General features: G+C 47.8%; 1 protein-coding gene across 1 annotated transcript in view; it reads left to right on the top strand.

Moving 5' to 3' along the window:
* cacna2d3a (calcium channel, voltage-dependent, alpha 2/delta subunit 3a) overlaps positions 1–22,315 on the top strand; it is a 337,954-nt gene that overhangs the window by 275,680 nt on the left and 39,959 nt on the right. The window contains exon 33 of the mRNA XM_078414636.1: positions 15,400–15,511. Within this exon, the coding sequence (XP_078270762.1) occupies positions 15,400–15,511 (112 nt within the window). The remainder of the gene's footprint in view (positions 1–15,399; positions 15,512–22,315) is intronic.

Raw genomic sequence — 22,315 nt, 5'->3', positions numbered from 1 at the left:
CGGCTGATGTAAGCTCATAAGTGATAGGAGCAGAAACAGGCCATTCGGCCCATCAAGTCTACTCCGCTATTCAATCATGGCTGATCTATCTCTCTCCTAACCCTATTCTCCTGTCTTCTCCCCGTAACCTCTGACACCCGTACTAATCATAATCATACTTTATTAGCCAAGTATGTTTTGCAACATATGTCGAACTTCATTTGCCATACAGTCATACCAATAAAAAGCAACAGAACACATTTTAACATGAACATCCGCCATAGTGACTCCTCCACATTCCTCACTGTGATGGAAGACAATAAAAAATAATCTATCTATCTCCACCTTTAGAATATCCACTGACGTGGCCTCCACAACATTCCAGTGATTGCATGCATGCGGAACTGTTAGACTGTTGCTTCAGTGGTCAGATGGACAGGTTCTCAGTGATCATTCTATAACTAGTAACAATGACTGAGCTAGGATGCTTTTAGTCCAGTGCTTGGCCTTTGTTAAGTCTACTGGCTTAAAGGCTTCTCTGCAGTGACTTGTTTTATAACTGGTTGGTTCCCTGGGCTACACAGAGAGCAGATTGAGTCAATCACATCTTGTGAGCCCAAAGACATGTCCAGGTCACCGTGTGAAGCAGGCATTCAATGTCTTTTTCTTTCCATTTTTCTGTACAACACAAACCAAAGGACTGTGTGATAGGTAACATTGTAATGTATTGGAAGACAAGGCACGACTGGAACAAGGAGGGCACTGCCTGTGGGCTGGGATTGTTAGTGGGTGAATGGACTGGGTAACAGGGAGCGGGGAGAGGGCCAGTGGTTTCACAATGTCCTGTTTGCTTCTGCCACTGCTGGCTGAGCCAGTGACTGCACAAAGATTGAAGATGAGTGTGGTTAGTGGCATGAAGATAACGCAACAGGTCAGGTAAACCCCATAACCATCAGCAGGGTAGGCACCAACCTAGAATGAGTGGGCTAAATGGTGCGGGTATACTCACACGAGTGTGTGTGTGTGTGTGTGTGTGTGTGTGTGTACTCACACGAGTGTATGTGTGTGTACTCACACGAGTGTCTGTGTGTACTCACACGAGTGTATGTACATGTGCATTTGTGTCAGTGTGTGCGTGTGCTTGCGGTGTGTCTGTGCCTGTGTGTGTGCTTGCATGCGCGCTTGCGTGTGTGTGTCTATGTATCTGTCTGTGTGTGGATGAGTGCGCATGTGTGTGTGTGTGTGTGCGTGTGCATGTGTGTGCATGTGTGAGCACTCGTGTGTGTGTACATGTGTGCGTGCACATGTGTCCGTGTCTGTGTGAGTGTGTGTGTGAGCGTGTGTGTCAGCGCATGTGTGTGCGCGTGTGTGTGTGTGAGAGCATGCGTGTGCATGAGTGCGTGTGCGTGTATGTGTGCGTGAGTGCATGTGTGTGTGAGCATGTGTCAGAGCCTGTATGTGTGCGTGTGTGTGCGTGAGAGTGCATGTGCGTGAGTGCATGTGCTTGAGTACATGTGTATGTGAGCCAATGTATGTGCGTGCGTGAGAATGTGCTTGTGCGTGAGTGCATGTGTGTGTGTGAGCGTGTGTGTCAGCGTGTGTATGTGTGTGTGAGAGTGCATGTGCGTGTGTGTGAGTGCGTGTGAATGAGTGCGTGTGTGTGTGTGAGCGTGTGTGTCAGTGCGTGTATGTGCGCACGTGTGCGTGCGTGAGAGTGTGTGTGTGCGTGAGTGCGTGTGAGTGTTTGGGTGCGTGAGTGCATGTGTGTGAGCGTGTGTGTCAGCGTGTGTATGTGTGCATATGTGGGTGCGTGAGTGTGTGTGTGTGTGTGTGTGTGTGTGTGTTGTAATCCTCATGTATTACAGTAAACAAGTACCACACTTCCTTCATTTACGGACGTAAGTGGTTCTATAAAGGTCGGGAAGCTTCGCTGGCCATTTTACTGACAGCCACACGCATTTCATTCATCCGTCCAAAGCCAGGTATTTATCAACCATCGCTGGTAATTTCTCTTTGAACCATCCAGATTCTTGTTACTCTTGGTACCAGTTTAATTACATGTTTAGACACCCACAAGAGCAGTGTTAGTATCAACTAAAGAACTCAGCGGGTCAGGCAGCATCTGTGGAGAACATGGATAGGTGACGTTTCACAGAGTGCTGGAGTAACTCAGCGGGTCAGGCAGCATCTGTGGGGAACATGGATAGGTGACGTTTCGTTGAGAAATATCTCAGCTATATGGGTGCAGGTTGAGTTGTAATATTTTGGCTACACAGGTTTATTATTGCAGGTGTCTTTCTTTGAAAGGCAACTCATTTACCTCTGCTGTTGCTGCTGTTTTACCACCAGCCTCTTTTTTCAATTGATTTTAAATGCTCTCTACGACCTTTGAAATAACTTACTCCAAGACTAGATCACAAGGACAGTAGCTTTGCCGTTACCCCTGTTACACCCAAACATTTAATGAATCAGTTTTCACAACTGTTGGAGTGTAATTAAAAGCTAAGACCATAGGTACATGGGAGCGGAATTAGGCCATTTGGCCCATCAAGTCTACTCCGCCATTCAATCATGGCTGATCTATCTCTCGCTCTCAAACCCATTCTCCTGCCTTCTCCCTGTAACCTTTGACACCCGTACTGATCAAGAACTTGTCAATCTCTGCTTTAAAAATACCCTTTGACTTGGCCTCCACAGCCATCTGTGGCAATGAATTCCACAGATTCACCGCCCTCTGACTAAAGACATAACTCCTCATCTCCTTTCTAAAGGAACATCCTTTTATTCTGAGGCTGTGGCCTCTGGTCCTAGACTCTCCCATAGAAACATAGATACTTAGACAATAGGTGCAGGTATAAGCCATTCAGCCCTTCGAGCCAGCACTGCCATTCAATGTGATCATGGCTGATCATCCACAATCAGTACCCTGTTCCTGCCTTCTCCCCATATCTCTTGATTCCGCTAGCCCTAAGAGCTCTATCTAACTCTCTTTTGAATGCATCCAGTGAATTGGCCTCCACTGCCTTCTGTGGCAGAGAATTCCACAGAATCACAACTCTCTGTGTGAAAAGGTTTTTCCTCATCTCAGTCCTAAATGTCCAACCCCTTATTCTTAAACTGTGGACTCCCCCAACATCAGGAACATGTTTCCTGCATCTGGCATGTCCAATCCCTTAATATTTTTATATGTTTCTATAAGATCCCCTCTCATCCTTGTAAATTCCACTAGTGGAAGCATTCTCTCCACATCCACTCTATCCAGGCCTTTCACTGTTCTTTGCATGAGGAAATCTGCTGTCTAAGCATAGAGTTTGAAGGTTGGTCACTGTTGCCAACTGTCCCATTTTAGCTGGAACATCCCGTATTTTGGGCTAAATTGGTTTGTCCCGGACGAGACCTCCCTTGTCCCTTATTAGGCCTGGGGGGGCGCTGTAGGCCCACGAGCCGCTGTAGGCCCACGGGCGGCTCTAGGCCCATGGGCCGCTGTAGGCCCGGACACTGTAGGCCCACGGGCCACTGTAGGCCCACAGGCCACTGTAGGCCCACGGGCGGCTCTAGGCCTACAGGCCGCTGTCCCACGTGCCGCTGTAGGCCCACAGGCCGCTGTAGGCCCGGACACTGTAGGCCCACGGGCCGCTGTAGGCCCACAGGCCGCTGTAGGTCCATGGGCCGCTGTAGGCCCGGACACTGTAGGCCCATGGGCGGCTCTAGGCCTACAGGCCATTGTCCCACATGCCGCTGTAGGCCCACAGGCCGCTGTAGGCCCGGACACTGTAGGCCCAGACACTGTAGGCCCACGGGCCACTGTAGGCCCACAGGTCGCTGCAGGCCCACGGGCCGCTGTAGGTCCACGGGCCGCTGTAGGCCCGGACACTGTAGGCCCACGGGCCACTGTAGGCCCATGAGCTGCTGTAGGCCCGGACACTGTAGGCCCATGGGCCACTGTAGGCCCACGAGCTGCTGTAGGCCCATGGGCCGCTGTAGGCCGGGACAGTGTAGGCTAACGGTGTGTGTTCGCCTAACGGAGATTGCGTAGCAACCCGCCTCCGTGCCCGGGCGGCCGCCATTGGTGGAGTGGGAGTACGTGGCCGCTGGCTGGGTGAGGTCATGTGGGGCGCGGGGCGGTGAGGTCACCTTGTCCCGTATTTGGGAGTGAGGAAGTTGGCAACCCTAGTCGCCAGGCTAGCATCACGACATTTGCAGAAGAACATTTGACTCGCACGTTTTGTAGAGTGGCCAAAGTACACTAACTATGCTCAAGGCTTACACTCCACGAGGAGCAGGAAGCTAATTGAATGCAGATGCAAAATAATAAAGTGGATCACAGTGCATAAATATTTAAAATCTTTATTTTCATCCTAGTTTACCCTGACTTCTTTAAGCATGGAATTACATTTTATGGGACAGAACATTGGTAGATGAACCGAGATGGTGCTTTACTACAACCGTGACGTTCATTTCATTGTTCCTGCTAATCTTAAAGCAAAGATTATTCAAAAAAGGACTTGACTTTCTTTCAGTGAGTTAATGGCGGTGGGCGTGATGATGAGTATATGAATAGTTTGATTGTCCGCACTGGGCTATGAAACATTTTTGGTTTATTTTAGTGGCACTTTGCTGCCTTATTCAGTGTCTTTGAAGTCCAGCTTTAAATTAAACGGCCTGTTACAGCTCCAAATTCACCGCCGTTTTTCTAATGGTTACAAAGATGTGGAGATGTTTAGCTCCCTGCCTTCCTGATAGCTTTGAAATGTAAACATTCCCCTTTGTACACCACTTCAGCTCATCGCCAGATGACAATATTAAAAGAAAATGTTTATAGTTGAGAACCGTTGTTGAGTCACATCATGAAGTTTATTACTGTATCGTTATGCACATGCAGCGTCTCAGTTTTAATGCTGAGAAAGACAGCACTTAGGTCCAGCATATTATTTAATTTATACTATCAAATGGAAGATTTCATAATACCAATCTGAAGAAGGGTCTCCACCCAAAACTATAGACAATAGACAATAGGTGCAGGAGTAGGCCATTCGGCTCTTCGAGCCAGCACCGCCATTCAATGTGATCATGGCTGATCATTCACAATCAGTACCCCATTCCTGCCTTCTCCCCATACCCCCTGACTCCGCTATCCTTAAGAGCTCTATCTAGCTCTCTCTTGAAAGTATTCAGAGAATTGGCCTCCACTGCCTTTTGAGGCAGTGAATTCCACAGATTTACAACTCTCTGACTGAAAAAGTTTTTCCTCATCTCAGTTCTAAATGGCCTACCCCTTATTCTTAAACTGTGGCCCCTGGTTCTGGACTCCCCCGTCATTGGGAACATGTTTCCTGCCTCTAACGTGTCCAACCCCTTAATAATCTTATATGTTTCGATAAGATCCCCTCTCATCCTTCTAAATTCCAGTGTATACCATCCTAGCCGCTCCAGTCTTTCAACATATGACAGTCCCGCCATTCCGGGAATTAACCTAGTAAACCTACGCTGCACGCCCTCGATAGCAAGAATATCCTTTCTCAAATTTGGAGACCAAAACTACACACAGTACTCCAGGTGCGGTCTCACTAGGGCCCTGTACAACTGCAGAAGGACCTCTTTGCTCCTATACCCAATTCCTCGTTATGAAGGCCAACATTCCATTGGCTTTCTTCACTGCCTGCTGTACCTGCATGCTTCCTTTCAATGACTGATGCACTAGGACACCCAGATCTCGTTGTACGTCCCCTTTTCCTAACTTGACACCATTCAGATAATACTCTGCCTTCCTATTCTTAACACCAAAGTGAATAACCTCACACTTATCCACATTAAACTGCATCTGCCATGCATCCGCCCACTCACACAACCTGTCCAAGTCACCCTGCAACCTCATAGCATCTTCTTCACAGCTCACAACCTAGCTTTGTATCATCTGCAAATTTGCTAATGGTACTTTTAATCCCTTCATCCAAGTCATTAATGTATATTGTAAATAGCTGTCATCATTCCTTCTCTCCAGAGATGCTGCCTGTCCATTTTGTGTCTATCTTCGATTTAAACCAACATCTGCAGTTCCTTCCTATCTTCGGAAGATAATACTTCATCAGTTAATGTAAGTGTGGCATGGTGGCACAGCGGTAGAGTTGCTGCCTCACAGCGCCAGAGACCTGAGTTCGATCCTGACTACGGGTGCTGTCTGTACAGAGTTTATACGTACTCCCCGTGACCACATGGGTTTTCTCCGAGATCTTCGGTTTCCTCCCACACTCCTAACTCGTACAGGTTTGTAGGTTATGCAGGAAAAAAACTGATGGGGTCTGTAGAAGGGTGTTGACCCGAAACGTCACCCATTCCTTCTCTCCAGGGATGCTGCCTGACCCGCTGAGTTACTCCAGCATTTTGTGTCCACCCCTGGTTTGTAGGTTAATTGGCTTGGTAAATGTGTAAATTGTCCCTAGTGTGTGTAGGATGGTGTTAGTGTGCGGGGATCGCTGGTGGGTGCGGACTCAGTGGGCCGAAGGGCCTGTTTCCATGCTGTATCTCTAAACTAAACTAAACTCAAACAAATGAACCCATTCAATTGCATTGTGCAACATAGGATAAGCAATCTTCCAATGCTGGACGTATTCAAAGTACAGACACAAGTAGTGGTTGCCAACTATCTCATTCCCAAATACGGGACAAGGTGACGTCACCGCCCCACGTGACCTCACCCAGCCAGTGGCCACGTGCTCCCGCTCCACCAATGGCGGCCGCCCGGGCCGGGAGGCGGGTTGCTACGCAACCTCTGTTAGGTGGCTCCAGCGGCTCCGGACCTAGACTGTCCTGACCTACACTGTCCGGAAGGTAGACACAGATTTTAACCAGCATCTGCAGTTTTTTTCCAACAACACTGTCCAGACCTACAGCGTCCGTGCCCCACGGGCCTAATGCGGGACAAGGGCGGTCCCGTACGGGACAAATCAATTCAGCCCAAAATACGGGAAGTCCCGGCTAATACGGGACAGTTGGCAACCCTAGACACAAGAGACTGCAGATTCTGGAGTGTGAAGCATAACACAAAGTGCTGGATTAGTAGGGAATGGAGTCCAGTTTATACTTTAGTCTATTATTGTCACGTGTACAATGAAACACCTTGTTCACTGTAGGGATGTGGATTATGTGCAGGTAGATAACACTTGCTCATGGCATCATGCTTGGCACGGATATTATGGGCCGAAGGGCCAGTTCTTGTGCTACATTGCTCTCTGTTCTCTGAACCCAGCAGGTCAGGCAGCAACTGTGGGGCGAACGGGCAGAGTACATTTTAAGTAGAGATCCTTCATCGGCTAAACTTATAATCCACCATCAATCCTTCTGCAAATAGAATAAACAGGGCAATTTAGAATCATTAATTGTATATTAGACGATAGTTAATGCTTTACAAATGGAAAGGACACAATTGTGTGTTCTAGGTTCACTGGCAGTTCAGAGCATAGAACTTCTTTATGACGGGCTTGGAGAAAGTTTAAAACAGATTGCCTTGTTTAGAGTGGTGCGTTTATCATGTGTCATGCAGAGATTCCTGCCCTTGTGTTAACCTAAACTGACAACTGATTGTGATTGCAGATGAAACAGTATGACAGATGTGACAATGAGGGGGCATTTCCCAGCGAGCCAAAGACCCTGACTGACTGCTTTTAAGTAGTTTTTCTTGTAAGCAAGGGAGGCTGCAGCTCAGAGTGTCTACGGAATTCATCTCCAGTTATACATCGGTCTTCACCCTACTTGGAGTAAATAATCGATTAAAATGGGAGATAAAATAAAGTCTGTAAACACTTACCAGCTAATGCTGGCAAATTATTTGTAATTGTTAGTACCTGTTAATGTAAATATCAAAGACTTTATGACTTAAGCTAGATTGCTGATTAAAGATAGACACAGAGTGCTGGAGTAACTCAGCGGGTCAGGCAGTATCTGTGGAGAACATGGATAGGTGACGTTTCACAGAGTGCTGGAGTAACTCAGCGGGTCAGGCAGTATCTGTGGAGAACATGGATAGGTGACGTTTCACAGAGTGCTGGAGTAACTCAGTGGGTCAGGCAGCATCTGTGGAGAACATGGATAGGTGATATTTCACAGAGTGCTGGAGCAACTCAGTGGGTCAGGCAGCATCTTTGGAGAACATGGATACGTGATGTTTCGGGTTGGGACCCTACTTCAGACACCTGACCTGACCAAAAACGTCACCAGAAATCAGGATGTGCAAGATAAAAAAAATTGAGTTGTACTTATCCACAAGTTCACAAGTTATAGTAGAATTAGGCCATTCGGCCCATCGAGTCCACTCCGCCATTCAATCACGGCTGATCTTGGCCTATTGCCATTCTCCTGCCTTCTCCCCATAACCCTTGACACCCGTTCAAATCAAGAATTTGTCTATCTCTGCCTTAAAAATACCCACTGGCTTGGCCTCCACAGCCCTCTGTGGCAATGAGTTCCACAGATTCACCACCCTCTGACTAAAGAAGTTCCTCCTCACCTCCTTTCTAAAAGAGCGCCCTTTAATTCTGAGGCTGTGACCTCTGGTCCTAGACTCTCCCACCAGTGGAAACATCCTCTCCACATCCACTCTATCTGTGCCTTCCACACCTTTCATACACTTCTCAACTGTGATAGTATTTCCAGGTTTATTTTGGCAGTTGTATTGGAGCTCTTGATTGATTGTATATTATATTATCTGTGTCTTGTGTTTAAAGACCTGTTCTGCTGCTACAAGTAAGAAGTCCATCGTTCCATTGTTGCTAGATATGACAATCTTGACTTGAGCGTCTGAACATTGTGAGTGGGTACAAGTGAGTCAGACCGCAAGGTGTGTGGTTAGAGCTAGGGTCCTATGACCACATCCTCAACTATGTACAGTAATTAAATGGTGAAAAGCGTAAGAATTAGTCAGTGAACTATCCCATATTTGTGCAGCTTTTGTCTAAACTCAACCCACATCAAAAATGTGGAGAAAAACAATTTTGAGGGATTAGGACTGAAGCCAATTCAAATATCTCCTTCCCCTCCAAAAGAGCTCTCTAACAGACGTTTCTCAAACAACAAATTTAATGTAAGTTAGAGGGACTTATCGTGCTGCATTGGGTATTCTGGAGCAATGTGTCAGCTTCAGAGCACAGTCCTGGGAATGTAGACACCAAAAGCTGGAGTAACTCAGCGGGACAGGCAGCATCTCTGGAGAGAAGGAATGTGTGACGTTTCAGGTCGAGACTTCTTCAGTCTAAAGAAGGGTTTTGATCCAGAAACGTCACCCAATCCTTCTCTCCAGAGATGCTGCCTGACCCGCTGAGTTACTCCAGCTTTTTGTGCCTATCTTCGGTTTAAACCAGCATCTGTAGTTCCTTCTACCACAGTCCTGTGAATGTGATCGTCGAAGGCAAATGTCAAGGATCAGAGGAACGGAATGACAGTCATTTCACCAGAGTGCCCTCCAGTCTTCATTGGAATTCCACAAGTAAACCATGAGACATGGGAGCATAATCAGGCCATTCGGCCCATCGAGTCTTCTCCGCCATTCAATCATGGCTGATCTATCTCTCCCTCCTAACCCCATTTTCCTGCCTTCTCCCCATAACCTCAGACATCCGTACTAATCAAGAATCTATCTATCTCTGCCTTAACAATACCCGTTGACTTGGCCTCCACTGCCGTCTGTGGCAATTAATTCCACAGATTCACCATGGCATTAACCGGTTCGGAGCAAACAGAATGAATCTGCAACAAATTATTCACCGTCATACAAACCGGAGTTTGCCAGAGACTTGTGTAATGGGAGATAGACACACAATGCTGGAGTAACTCAGCGGGTCAGGCAGCATCTCTGGAGAGAAGGAATGGGTGACGTTTTCGGATCGAAACCCTTCTTTAGACTGAAGAAGTCTCGACCTGAAACGTCACCCATTCCTTCTCTCCAGAGATGCTGCTTGACCCGCTGAGTTACTCCAGCTTTTTGTGTCTATCTTCGGTTTAAACCAGCGTCTGCTGTTCCTTCCTTCGTGTCAAGTTTCTCCTTCACTGACAGAGAAATTAATTTAATGAAATGGAACGAATTAAAGAAGATAAATAAATTCTCCAATTATTTCTTACAGTTATTTACCCTATTTCAGGCAACTTATTAAAAAAGAGGTTTTTATAAATGGAAATTCAATGAACCACAGTTTAAGAATAAGGGGTAGGCCATTTAGAACTGAGATGAGGAAAAACTTTTTCAGTCAGAGAGTTGTGAATCTGTGGAATTCTCTGCCTCAGAAGGCAGTGGAGGCCAATTCTCTGAATGCATTCAAGAGAGAGCTAGATAGAGCTCTTAAGGATAGCGGAGTCAGGGGGTATGGGGAGAAGGCAGGAACGGGGTACTGATTGAGAATGATCAGCCTGATTAGAAACAGTCAACATGGATTTGTGCCTGGAAGGTCATGTTTGACTAATCTTCTTGAATTTTTTGAAGAGGTTACCAGGGAAATTGATAAGGGCAAGGCTGTGGATGTTGTCTATATGGACTTCAGTAAGGCATTTGACAAGGTTCCACATGGAAGGTTGATTAAGAAGGTTAAATCGTTGGGTATTAATAGTGAGGTTGCAAGATGGATTCAACAATGGCTGAATGGGAGATACCAGAGGGTAATGGTTGACAATTGTATGTCAGGTTGGAGGCCAGTGTCTAGTGGAGTGCCCCAAGGATCTGTGTTGGGTCCACTGTTGTTTGTCATTTACATTAATGATCTGGATGATGGTGTGGCAAATTGGATTAGTAAATATGCAGATGATACTAAGATAGGTGGAGTAGTTGATAGTGAGGTAGATTTTCAAAGTCTACAGAGAGACTTGGGCCTTTTGGAAGGGTGGGCTGAAAGATGGCAGATGGAGTTTAATGCTGATAAGTGTGAGGTGCTGCATTTTGGTAGGACAAATCAAAATAGGACGTACAGGGTAAATGGTAGTGAATTGAGGAATGCAGTGGAACAGAGGGATCTGGGAATAACTGTGCATTGTTCCCTGAAGGTGGAATCTCATGTGGATAGGGTGGTGAAGAAGGCGTTTGGTATGCTTGCCTTTATAAATCAGAGCATCGAGTATAGAAGTTGGGATGTAATGTTGAAATTGTACAGGGCATTGGTGAGGCCGAATCTGGAGTATGGTGTGCAGTTCTGGTCGCCAAATTATAGGAAGGATGTCGACAAAATGGAGAGGGTACAGAGGAGATTCACTAGAATGTTGCCTGGGTTTCAGCACTTAGGCTACAGAGAGAGGTTGAATAGGTTGGGTCTTTATTCTTTGGAGCGTAGAAGGTTGAGGGGGGACTTGATAGAGGTTTTTAAAATTTTGAGAGGGACAGACAGAGTTGACGTGGGTAGGCTTTTCCCTTTGAGAGTGGGGAAGATTCCAACAAGGGGACATAGCTTCAGAATTGAGGGACAAAGGTTTAGGGGTAACGTGAGGGGGAACTTCTTTACTCAGAGGGTTGTGGCTGTATGGAATGGGCTTCCGGTGGAAGTGGTGGAGGCTGGCTCGATTTTATTATTTAAGAGTAAATTGGATAGGTATATGGATAGGAGGGGATTGGAGGGTTATGGTCTGAGTGCAGGTAGATGAGACTAGGTCAGGGAGAATGGTCGGCGTGGACTGGTAGGGCCGGACAGGCCTGTTTCCATGCTGTAGTTGTTATATGTTATATGTTATATGTTATTACATTGAATGGCGGTGCTGGCTCGAAGGGCCGAATGGCCTCCTCCTGCACCTATTTTCCATGTTTCCATGTTTCCATAAATAAACAGTGCTATTTATTCTGGGCCCACAAATACAAAAGATGTATTGTCGGGGACCAGGGAAGCAATCAGACGGCACTTAAACATAATCCAATCTGTTGCTGCCACCTTTGCCATGCATGTGTTTAATATGCCATGTTATGCCATTAGTACAGTCCGTAGTACACAATCTGCCAAAAGCATGCCTATGTGCAAAAAAAAAAGATAACATTGCTCCAGAAATTGCTGTTATTGTTAGGCCACTGAACATTTACTAGGCAAATTAATTTGTACTGAAGATAGACACACAATGCTGGAGTAACTCAGCGTGACAGGCAGCATCTCTGGACAGAAGGAATGGGTGACGTTTTGGATCGAGACTCAAGTCTGAAGACGGGTCTCAACCCAAAAAGACACCCATTCCTTCTCTCCAGAGAAGCTGTCTGTTCCGCTGAGTTACTCCAGCATTTTGTGTCTATCTTCAATTTAAACCAGCATCTGCAATTCTTTCCTACTTAATTAGTACTGAGTCCTTTTGGCCAAAGCAATGATTTCACAGTATTATCTCACCAGCAGAACATAAAGGATGCCGATTATCCAGTATGGTTCTTTGTGGTATAACTGATAGTCCAGGTTCTTTAACAGGTTCCATTTGGCCTTTGAAGTCCATTGGAGTCTTTACAACCGTGACGCAAATTGAGCATTTACAATTATTTATCCTACTTAAGGCAGCTTATTAAAAGAGAAGATTTTATAAACGGAAACTCAATGAAGCTTGAAGTGTCAGATGATTTCTGAATGTAAAATGAAACTTCTGTACTGTTTTCCCATTTAACTTTTCAATAATTGTAGTTTCTGTGGGAAAAAAATTGACATAAGTGATTTTTCTCAGAAAGTAATGACATAAAGATTAGAACTATCAAGTTTATTTTTAAACTAAATCTGGTACCAAAGTGAAGCACCTGGCTTGAATTTGAGAGTGGAAGACATCTGATACCCTCGATATCTTCACATGGAACTGGGGAATATTATTAGCTGCAGAGTAATGGAGCTAAACCACCACAAGGTGGCAAAAGGAATGCATTGTACATGGTCATCATTAGTTTAAATCATCGTCGTAGAGTCATACAACATGGAAACAGGCCCTTCCACCCACCTCACCCACACCGACCAACTACACTAGTCCCAAGATGGCCACACAAAATGCAGGAGTAACTCAGCAGGTCAGGCAGCGTCTCTGGAGAGAAGGAATGGGTGACGTTTCGGGTCGAGACCCTTCTTCAGAGTCTGAAAGGTCACCCATTCCTTCACTCCGGAGATGCTGCCTGTCCCGCTGAGTTACTCCAACATTTTGTGTCTATCTTCGGTGTAAACCAGCATCTGCAGTTCCTTCCTACGCAAGTCCCACCTGCCTGCGTTGTACCCATACCCTTCCAAACCTGTCCTATCCATGGAAAATTAAGCTCTATTATCAATCCAATTTTTAATGTAAAAACACCGCAGTTGCATAATCCAAAATATACATTTCACAACCATTTTCATTTATTGATGATAATTACAGACTTTTGTCCAAGTATAATGAACTTTAACCAAGAAAGTACAGGAGTCTGAAATCCATGACCACCAGGTTCAGGAACAGCTTGTTCCCAACATCCATCAGGCTCTTGAACGCAGCCTAACACTGACCGGTGAACCATGGACTGTCTTGAACGCTGCACAACACTGACCGATGAACCATGGACTGTCTTTGGATGCACAAAGGACTCTGGGCTTTTTAAAAACTCTTTTCCACCGGTTCTTTCCCCCAGAGAATGGTGGGTACCTGAGACGTGTTGCCAGGGATGGTGGTGGAGGCAGATAGGATCGTGGTGTTTAAGAAGGTTTTACATAAACACATGGGTCTGCAGGGAATAGATGATGTGGAACATGAGGATTATGGAGATTAGTTTAACACCACATCATGTTCAGCCTGTGCTGTACTGTTCTGTGTTCTGCTGTGGTTATGAATTTATTGAGTTATTTCTTTATTATACACCGATCAGCCAAGACATTATGGCCACCTGCCTAATATGCTGTTGGTCCTCCGTGTGCAGCCCCATACGCAGCAGGGTGCGATGCACTGTGTATTGTGACACATTCCTCCCGTGACCACCATTAACATTTTCTGTGACTTGTGCCACAGTCGACCTTCTGTCGGTTCGGACCAGATGGGATAGCCTTCGTCGCCCTCGCGCATCGATGAGCCTTGGGCGCCCAACACCCTGTCTGTTGCCGGTTTGTGGTTTGTCCCTCCTCGGACCACTGTCGGTCAGTACTCACCACTGCTGACCGGGAGCACCCCACAAGCCTTGCCGTTTCACAGATGCTCTGACCCAGTCGTCTGGCCACAACAATTTGGCCCATGTCAAAGTCACTCAGGTCTTTACTCCTGCCTATTTCTCCTGCATCCAACACGTCAACTTCAAGAACTGACTGTTCACTTGCTGCCTAATATATCCCACCCCTTGACAGGTGCCATTGTAACAAGATAACCAATGTTATTCACTTCACCTGTCAGTGGTCATAATGTTTTGGCTGATTGGTGTATATTATCTATATGTACTGCTCCACCCCCCGTCTGGTACTGGTCCACCCATGTGGTACTGCTCCACCCCCCGTCTGGTACTGGTCCACCCATGTGGTACTGCTCCACCCCCCGTCTGGTACTGGTCCACCCATGTGGTACTGCTCCACCCCCCGTCTGGTACTGGTCCACTGTCCGTCTGGTACTGGTCCACCCGTGTGGTACTGGTCCACCCGTGTGGTACTGGTCCACCCGTCTGGTACTGGTCCACCCGCCTGGTACTGGTCCACCCGTGTGGTACTGGTCCACCCGTGTGGTACTGGTCCACCCGTGTGGTACTGGTCCACCCGTCTGGTACTGGTCCACCCGTCTGGTACTGGTCCACCCGTGTGGTACTGGTCCACCCGTCTGGTACTGGTCCACCCGTGTGGTACTGGTCCACCCGTGTGGTACTGGTCCACCCGTGTGGTACTGGTCCACCCATGTGGTACTGGTCCATTGTCCGTGTGGTACTGGTCCATTGTCCGTGTGGTACTGGTCCACCCATGTGGTACTGGTCCACCCATGTGGTACTGGTCCATTGTCCGTGTGGTACTGGTCCACCCGTGTGGTACTGGTCCACCCATGTGGTACTGGTCCACCCGTCTGGTACTGGTCCATTGTCCGTGTGGTACTGGTCCACCCGTGTGGTACTGGTCCACCCCCTGTTTTCCGGCCCCCCTTGGTTCCAGAGTCTTGCCGTATTGGTCCGTGTTGCCGTACTGACAGAGGCCACGGTCTCGGGGGTGGGGCCGAGATACGGGCCGGCAAAGTTGGCCGTGGAAGTCGGCGTTGGGAACGGATCTGCCGGCTCGGGCCGGGCCGGTGTTCCACAGCGCCGGCCGCAGGGGGCAGATTCCACCCGCCCACCGATCGGCCGCGGAAACCCCGGTGAGGTGGAGATCGGCCGCCTCGCCCGGCCTGGGAGATATGATTTCAAATGCGTTCTGGTAATTAATCACTGCCACTCTTGGCCAGAGTTTCACCGCACCGTGCAGCCTAACTGTGAGCTCCGCCGTGACCTCCACTATTGTTTCTGCACCTTTCTTGCAGCACAGAGATCGAAGCAGGTTCTGCAGCCGTGTGACACTGAGTATGCTGCCTTCTTGTCCGAGCGCACAATAAAGGAAACGATGGGAGCCATCAGCTGCGACGGCTGTCACAAGTAAGTGAGGCCATTCCCCGGGTGGAGATGCTGCCTCACAGCACCAGAGATCCAGGTTCAATCCTGACCTCCGGTGCTGTCTGTGCGGAGTTAGCACGTTCTCCCCGTGCCTGCGCGGGTTTCTTCCGGGTGCTCCGGTTTCCTACCACATCCCAAAGACGTGTGAGTATGTAGGTTAATTGGCCCTGTGTAAATTGCCCCTGAGTGTGTAGGGAGTGGATGAGAAAGTGGGATGACACAGAACTAGTGTGGACCTGTGATTGATGGCGAGTGTGGACTTGTTCACTTGAAGGACCTGTTTCTATGCTGCATCTTTCAACAGTCAAGATATCAACCTATGATTGTTACATACTCAGCCATTTAATTGTGTGGGATTATGTCATCACCATAAAGTATTATTTCGATATATCTTGTAATCAGTGAACAGTTTATTCTGTTTCTGAACTGGTTGAAGGGTTTCTGTGCAGTTGCTAAACAGCTTGTGGAGATAGCCATTGCCAGGTACATCTGTGGTATGAATGCTAACAGAATCAAGGGGTATGGGGAGAAAGCAGGAACGGGGTACTGATTGTGGATGATCAGCCATGATCACAGTGAATGGCGGTGCTGGCTCGAAGGGCCGAATGGCCTACTCCTGCACCTATTGTCTATGTTTCTATGTTTCTATGCTACCTGCAACTTTCCAGACCGTACCTGAATGTCGCCCCTTGGACAGTAACGTGGTCAGGAAAGATTTAGAGGGATATGGACCAAATGCAGGCAAATGGCAGTAGCTTGGATGGGGCATCTGGGCTGGCATGGATGAGTTGGGCCGAAGGGCCTGTTTCTGTGCTGTACGACTCTATGACTGATTGCATTTAATTTCTAGCATGCGGTGTTGTAAACATGGGTTTGCGGTATACAGGTTTGCTTTTATATCAACGTAGTAAACTTACATGCTGAAGCCGAAGGCACTAGAGTTGCATTATGGGAGAGAGGCTAGCCAATCTCCCATCAAGGACGTCCATGTCCATAAGTGACAAAGAACCTCTTCCTGGGGCCGAATCAAGCTGGGCTGAATGGAGATGCCTCAACAGACTGAGAGCTGGTACTGGTCACTGTAAAGCCACTCTCAACAGACTGAGAGCTGGTACTGGTCACTGTAAAGCCACTCTCAACAGACTGAGAGCTGGTACTGGTCACTGTAAAGCCACTCTCCAGAAGTGGGGTTATATAGACACTGAAGACGCCATTTGGGCGGTCACGGTGGCGCAGCGGTAGAGTTGCTGCCTTACAGCGAATGCAGCGCCAGAGACCCGGGTTCCATCCCGACTACGGGTGCTGTCTGTACGGAGATTGTACGTTCTCCCCGTGACCTGCGTGGGTTTTCTCCGAGATCTTCGGTTTCCTCCCACACTCCAAAGACGTACAGGTTTGTAGGTTAATTGGCTTGGTAAATGTAAAAATTGTCCCTCGTGGGTGTAGGATAGTGTTAGTGTGCGGGGATCGCTGGTCGGCGCGGACCCGGTGGGCCGAAGGGGCCTGTTTCCGCGCTGTGTCTCTAATCTAATCTGCATATGTGGCACTGAACCACAAACTATGGAGCACCTATTGAGATGTCCTCTAATGGAGCACCAATGCAAAGCTGAGCACCTCGCAGAGAACAATGATATTGCTGAGAGTTGTGTTCAGTTTTGGCTGAAACAATATCTAGCATGCGTGGACACGATAAGAAGAAGTAAACGTAATATATCTTGAGCATATTTATGAGTTGTTCTTTGCCCAGTTTACACCCACAAGTCAGCAACTACTCTAGTCATTCAATGGCTGTTGTGTGATTTAAGGTGATCAAGTCCTGGGCTTCTACCAGCTTTCAATCCCAATAGTTTCCCAAACGTTAGTGTTTTGGTAGGGGTGCCAGTTTTGGTCATTTGATGTGCCCAATGTTATACTGTGGATCTGTTGGTGTCGTGACCCGCTGACTTACTCCAGCTTTTTGGGTCAGACAAGGAACTGCAGATGCTGGTTTAAATCGAAGGGAGATACAAAATGCTGGAGTAACTCAGCGGGACAGGCAGCATCTCGGGAGAGAAGGAATGGGTGGCATTTCGGGTCGAGACCCTTCTCTCCCAAGATGCTGCCTGTCCCGCTGAGTTACTCCAGCATTTTGTGTCTACCTTCGATTAAAACCAGCATCTGCAGGGTTTTGTCTGACCCAAACAGCTGGAGTAAGTCAGTGGGTCACAACACCAACAGATCCACGGCACGGTAGCGCAGCGGTAGAGTTGCTGCTTTACAGCGAATGCAGCGCCGGAGACTCAGGTTCGATCCTGACTACGGGTGCTGCACTGTAAGGAGTTTGTACGTTCTCCCCGTGACCTGCGTGGGTTTTCTCCGAGATCTTCGGTTTCCTCCCACACTCCAAAGACGTACAGGTATGTCGGTTAATTGGCTGGGTAAATGTAAAATGTAAAAATTGTCCCTAGTGGGTGTAGGATAGTGTTAATGTACGGGGATCGCTGGGCGGCACGGACTTGGAGGGCCGAAAAGGCCTGTTTCCGGCTGTATATATATGATATGATAGCTGTTCAGAATAACATTGGGCACTTCAAATGACCAAAACTGCTTTTTGGGTCTATCTTAGTGTGCTGGAGTTGAGTTTAGTTTATGAGTTTGAGATTAGTTTATTGTCACGTGTACCGAGGTACAGTGAATGGCCTGGGTAGTGTTGCTGCTTGTTCTGCATTAAGTCAAACAAACAATAATAGTGCAATAATAACAATAATAGTCTACGTCGTTCAGAGCTTATTTGAGGTTGTGGTGTTTAATAGCACAAAGGCTGTAGGAAGGAAACTGTTCCTGAACCTGGAGGTTACAGTTTTCAGGCTCCTGGACCTTCTTCCCGATAGCAGGGGTGAGATGAGAGTGTGGCCAGGGTGGTGTGGGTCAGTGAGAGTGTGGCCAGGGTGGTGTGGGTCAGTGAGAGTGTGGCCAGGGTGGTGTGGGTCAGTGAGAGTGTGGCCAGGGTGGTGTGGGTCAGTGAGTGTGTGGCCAGGGTGGTGTGGGTCAGTGAGAGTGTGGCCAGGGTGGTGTGGGTCAGTGAGAGTGTGGCCAGGGTGGTGTGGGTCAGTGAGAGTGTGGCCAGGGTGGTGTGGGTCAGTGAGTGTGTGGCCAGGGTGGTGTGGGTCAGTGAGTGTGTGGCCAGGGTGGTGTGGGTCAGTGAGAGTGTGGCCAGGGTGATGTGGGTCAGTGAGAGTGTGGCCAGGGTGGTGTGGGTCAGTGAGTGTGTGGCCAGGGTGGTGTGGGTCAGTGAGAGTGTGGCCAGGGTGGTGTGGGTCAGTGAGAGTGTGGTTAGGGTGATGTGGGTCAGTGAGAGTGTGGCCAGGGTGGTGTGGGTCTCTGATGATATTGCAATCTTTAGCAAAACACAGAGTGCTGGAGGAACTGGATGGATCAGGCAGCATCTGTGGAGAACATGGACAGGTGACGTTTCACAGAGTGCTGGAGTAACTCAGCGGGTCAGGCAGCATCTCTGGAGAACACGGATAGGTGATGTTTCACAGAGTGCTGGAGTAACTCAGCGGGTCAGGCAGCATCTCTGGAGAACATGGACAGGTGACGTTTCAGGTCGGGGCACTTGGTGTGATCCATTGGTTTTGAGATTGCTTCGCCGTGTCTTTGGTGTGCAGTCTTTGTGATTAGAGTGCATGTAGCCCTGTGTTACTGGGGTAAAACTCATCATTTTCAGCTGTGCCTTCCTCCAGCTTCTCCGAACCTAACCTCAAATCATCACCCTCTGCCCAAGCATGTCCAGAGGCGGCCTCCACAGCCGTCAGTGGCAATGGATGTCATGGATTCCCTGCCCTTCCTGCTCTCCAGCATCTCCCAGATGCACAGAGGACCACTCAGCCGAGGGTGGGGGATGGTCATCACTTCTTAGTTTAGTTTAGAGACACAGTGCGGAAACAGGTTCTTTCGGCCCACTCTGTCCGCACCGCCCAGCGATCCCCGCACATTAACACTATCCTATACTCACAAAGGACAATTTTTACATTTACCAAACCAATTAACCTACAAACCTGCACGTCTTTGGAGTGTGGGAGGAAACCGAAAGTCTCGGAGAAAACCCACGCGGGTCACGGGGAGAATGTACAAACTCTGTACAGACAGCACCCGTAGTTGGGATGGAACCCGGGTCTCCGGCGCTGCATTCGCTGTAAGGCAGCAACTCTACCACCATGCTGTCCTTCTTCACCCAGAGAGTTGTGAATCTGTGGAACTCTCTGCCACAGTGGAGGCCAATTCACTGGATGTTTTCAAGAGAAAGAGTTCGATTTAGCTCTTAGGGCGAACGGAATCAAGGGATATGGGGAGAAAGCAGGAACGGGGTGCTGAGTTTGGATGCGGTGCTGGCACGAGGGGCTGAATGGCCTCCTCCTGCACCTATTGTCTATGTTTCTATGTTTCTGCGCTACACCTGATGCTCTGCTGGTTCATTGAAGGCTTGTCCACCAACATGGGTTCTCCAATGAACAGTGGACATTAACACTGCTGGTAAATATTTACTACCTGTAGGAGGAGCTTTAACACTATTATTATATTGTTAGGCTGCTTTGGTTATAGAGTGATCTCTCTGCACGAGTAGGAACCAGTCAAATGCAGGCGTGTGTTTTGGGCGTGTGAATATATATACAGTGCTAAAGGCAGACAATTGTGTGTACGTGTTGTGATGATGGTGTGTGAATAATGTGTGAAGATATTGTGACTATATATAGACAATAGACAATAGACAATAGGTGCAGGAGTAGGCCATTCAGCCCTTCGAGCCAGCACCGCCATTCAATGCGATCATGGCTGATCACTCTCAATCAGTACCCCGTTCCTGCCTTCTCCCCATACCCCCTCACTCCGCTATCCTTAAGAGCTCTATCCAGCTCTCTCTTGAAAGCATCCAACGAACTGGCCTCCACTGCCTTCTGAGGCAGAGAATTCCACACCTTCACCATCCTCTGACTGAAAAAGTTCTTCCTCATCTCCGTTCTAAATGGCCTACCCCTTATTCTTAAACTGTGGCCCCTTGTTCTGGACTCCCCCAACATTGGGAACATGTTATCTGCCTCTAATGTGTCCAATCCCCTAATTATCTTATATGTTTCAATAAGATCCCCCCTCATCCTTCTAAATTCCAGTGTATACAAGCCCAATCGCTCCAGCCTTTCAACATACGACAGTCCCGCCATTCCGGGAATTAACCTAGTGAACCTACGCTGCACGCCCTCCATAGCAAGAATATCCTTCCTCAAATTTGGAGACCAAAACTGCACACAGTACTCCAGGTGCGGTCTCACCAGGGCCCGGTACAACTGTAGAAGGACCTCTTTGCTCCTATACTCAACTCCTCTTGTTACGAAGGCCAACATTCCATTGGCTTTCTTCACTGCCTGCTGTACCTGCATGCTTCCTTTCATTGACTGATGCACTAGGACACCCAGATCTCGTTGAACTCCCCCTCCTCCTAACTTGACACCATTCAGATAATAATCTGCCTTTCTATTCTTACTTTGTGTGAAGATGGTCATGGTCATAGAGTGAAACAGCGCGGAAACAGGCCCTTCGGCCCAACTTGCCCACACCGGCCAACATGTCCCATCTACACTAGTCCCACCTGCCTGCGCTTGGTCCATATCCCTCCAAACCTGTCCTATCCATGTACCTGTCTACCTGTTTCTTAAACGATGGGATAGTCCCTGCCTTAACTACCTCCTCTGGCAGCTCGTTCCATACACCCACCACCCTCTGTGTGAAAATGTTACCCCTCAGATTCCTATTAAATCTTTTCCCCTTCACCTTAAACCCATTTCCTCTGGTTCTTGATTCCCCTACTCTGGGCAAGAGACTCTGTGCATCTACCCAATCTATTCCTCTCATGATCTTGTCCACCTCTATAAGATCACCCCTCATCCTCCTGCGCTCCAAGGAATAGAGTCCTAGCCTATCGTGTGTGAAGATAGTTTGAATATTGAGTCAATACTGTGTGAAGATAAAGACAAATGTATGAATATAAACACAGTTCAAAAGGCCATGAAATATCTTTAAAGTGGGAGAGACCATGGTGACTTAATCGATAAGGCAGAATCTATTTGTAGATTCCAAATCACAGTGGGAATAGAAATGGGAGTTGTTTAGTTGCACGTCATGCCAAGGGAACCCAGAATATTGTTTACGTTTTGTACGGAGAGAGACAAAAGGAGGTAGTTTCAGTTTCAGTTTACTTATTGTCACGTGTACCGAGGTACAGTGAAAAGCTTTTGTTACGTGCCATCCAGTCAGTGGAAAGACAATACATGATTACAATCGAGCCGTTCACAGTGTACGGATCCATGATAAGGGAATAAAGTTTAGTGCAAGATAAAGCTAGCAAAGTCCGATCAAAGATAATCTGAACGTCATCAAAGAGGTACGGTGGCGCAGCGGTAGAGTTGCTACCTTACAGCGAATGCAGCGCCGGAGACCCAGGTTCGACCCTGACTACGGGCGCTGTCTGTGCAGAGTTTGCACGTTCTCCCCGTGACTGCGTGGGTTTTCTCCGAGATCTTCAGTTTCCTCCCACGCTCCAAAGACGTACAGGTGTGTAGGTTAATTGGTTTGGTAAATGTAAAAATTGTCCCTGGTGTGTAGGATAGTGTCAATATGTGGGGATCGCTGGTCGGCGCGGTCCTGGTTGGCCGAAGGGCCTGTTTCCACGCTGTATCTCTAAACTGAACTAAGGTAGATAGTAGTTCAGCTCTGATCTCTAGTTGTGGGGGGATGTTAACAGCTTTGGAA

Source organism: Rhinoraja longicauda, chromosome 17 (assembly GCF_053455715.1).
Source record: "Rhinoraja longicauda isolate Sanriku21f chromosome 17, sRhiLon1.1, whole genome shotgun sequence".
Lineage (NCBI taxonomy): Eukaryota > Metazoa > Chordata > Chondrichthyes > Rajiformes > Arhynchobatidae > Rhinoraja > Rhinoraja longicauda.
The sequence above is the reverse complement of the archived record's forward strand: the minus strand, read 5'-3'. Positions and strand labels throughout refer to the sequence as shown.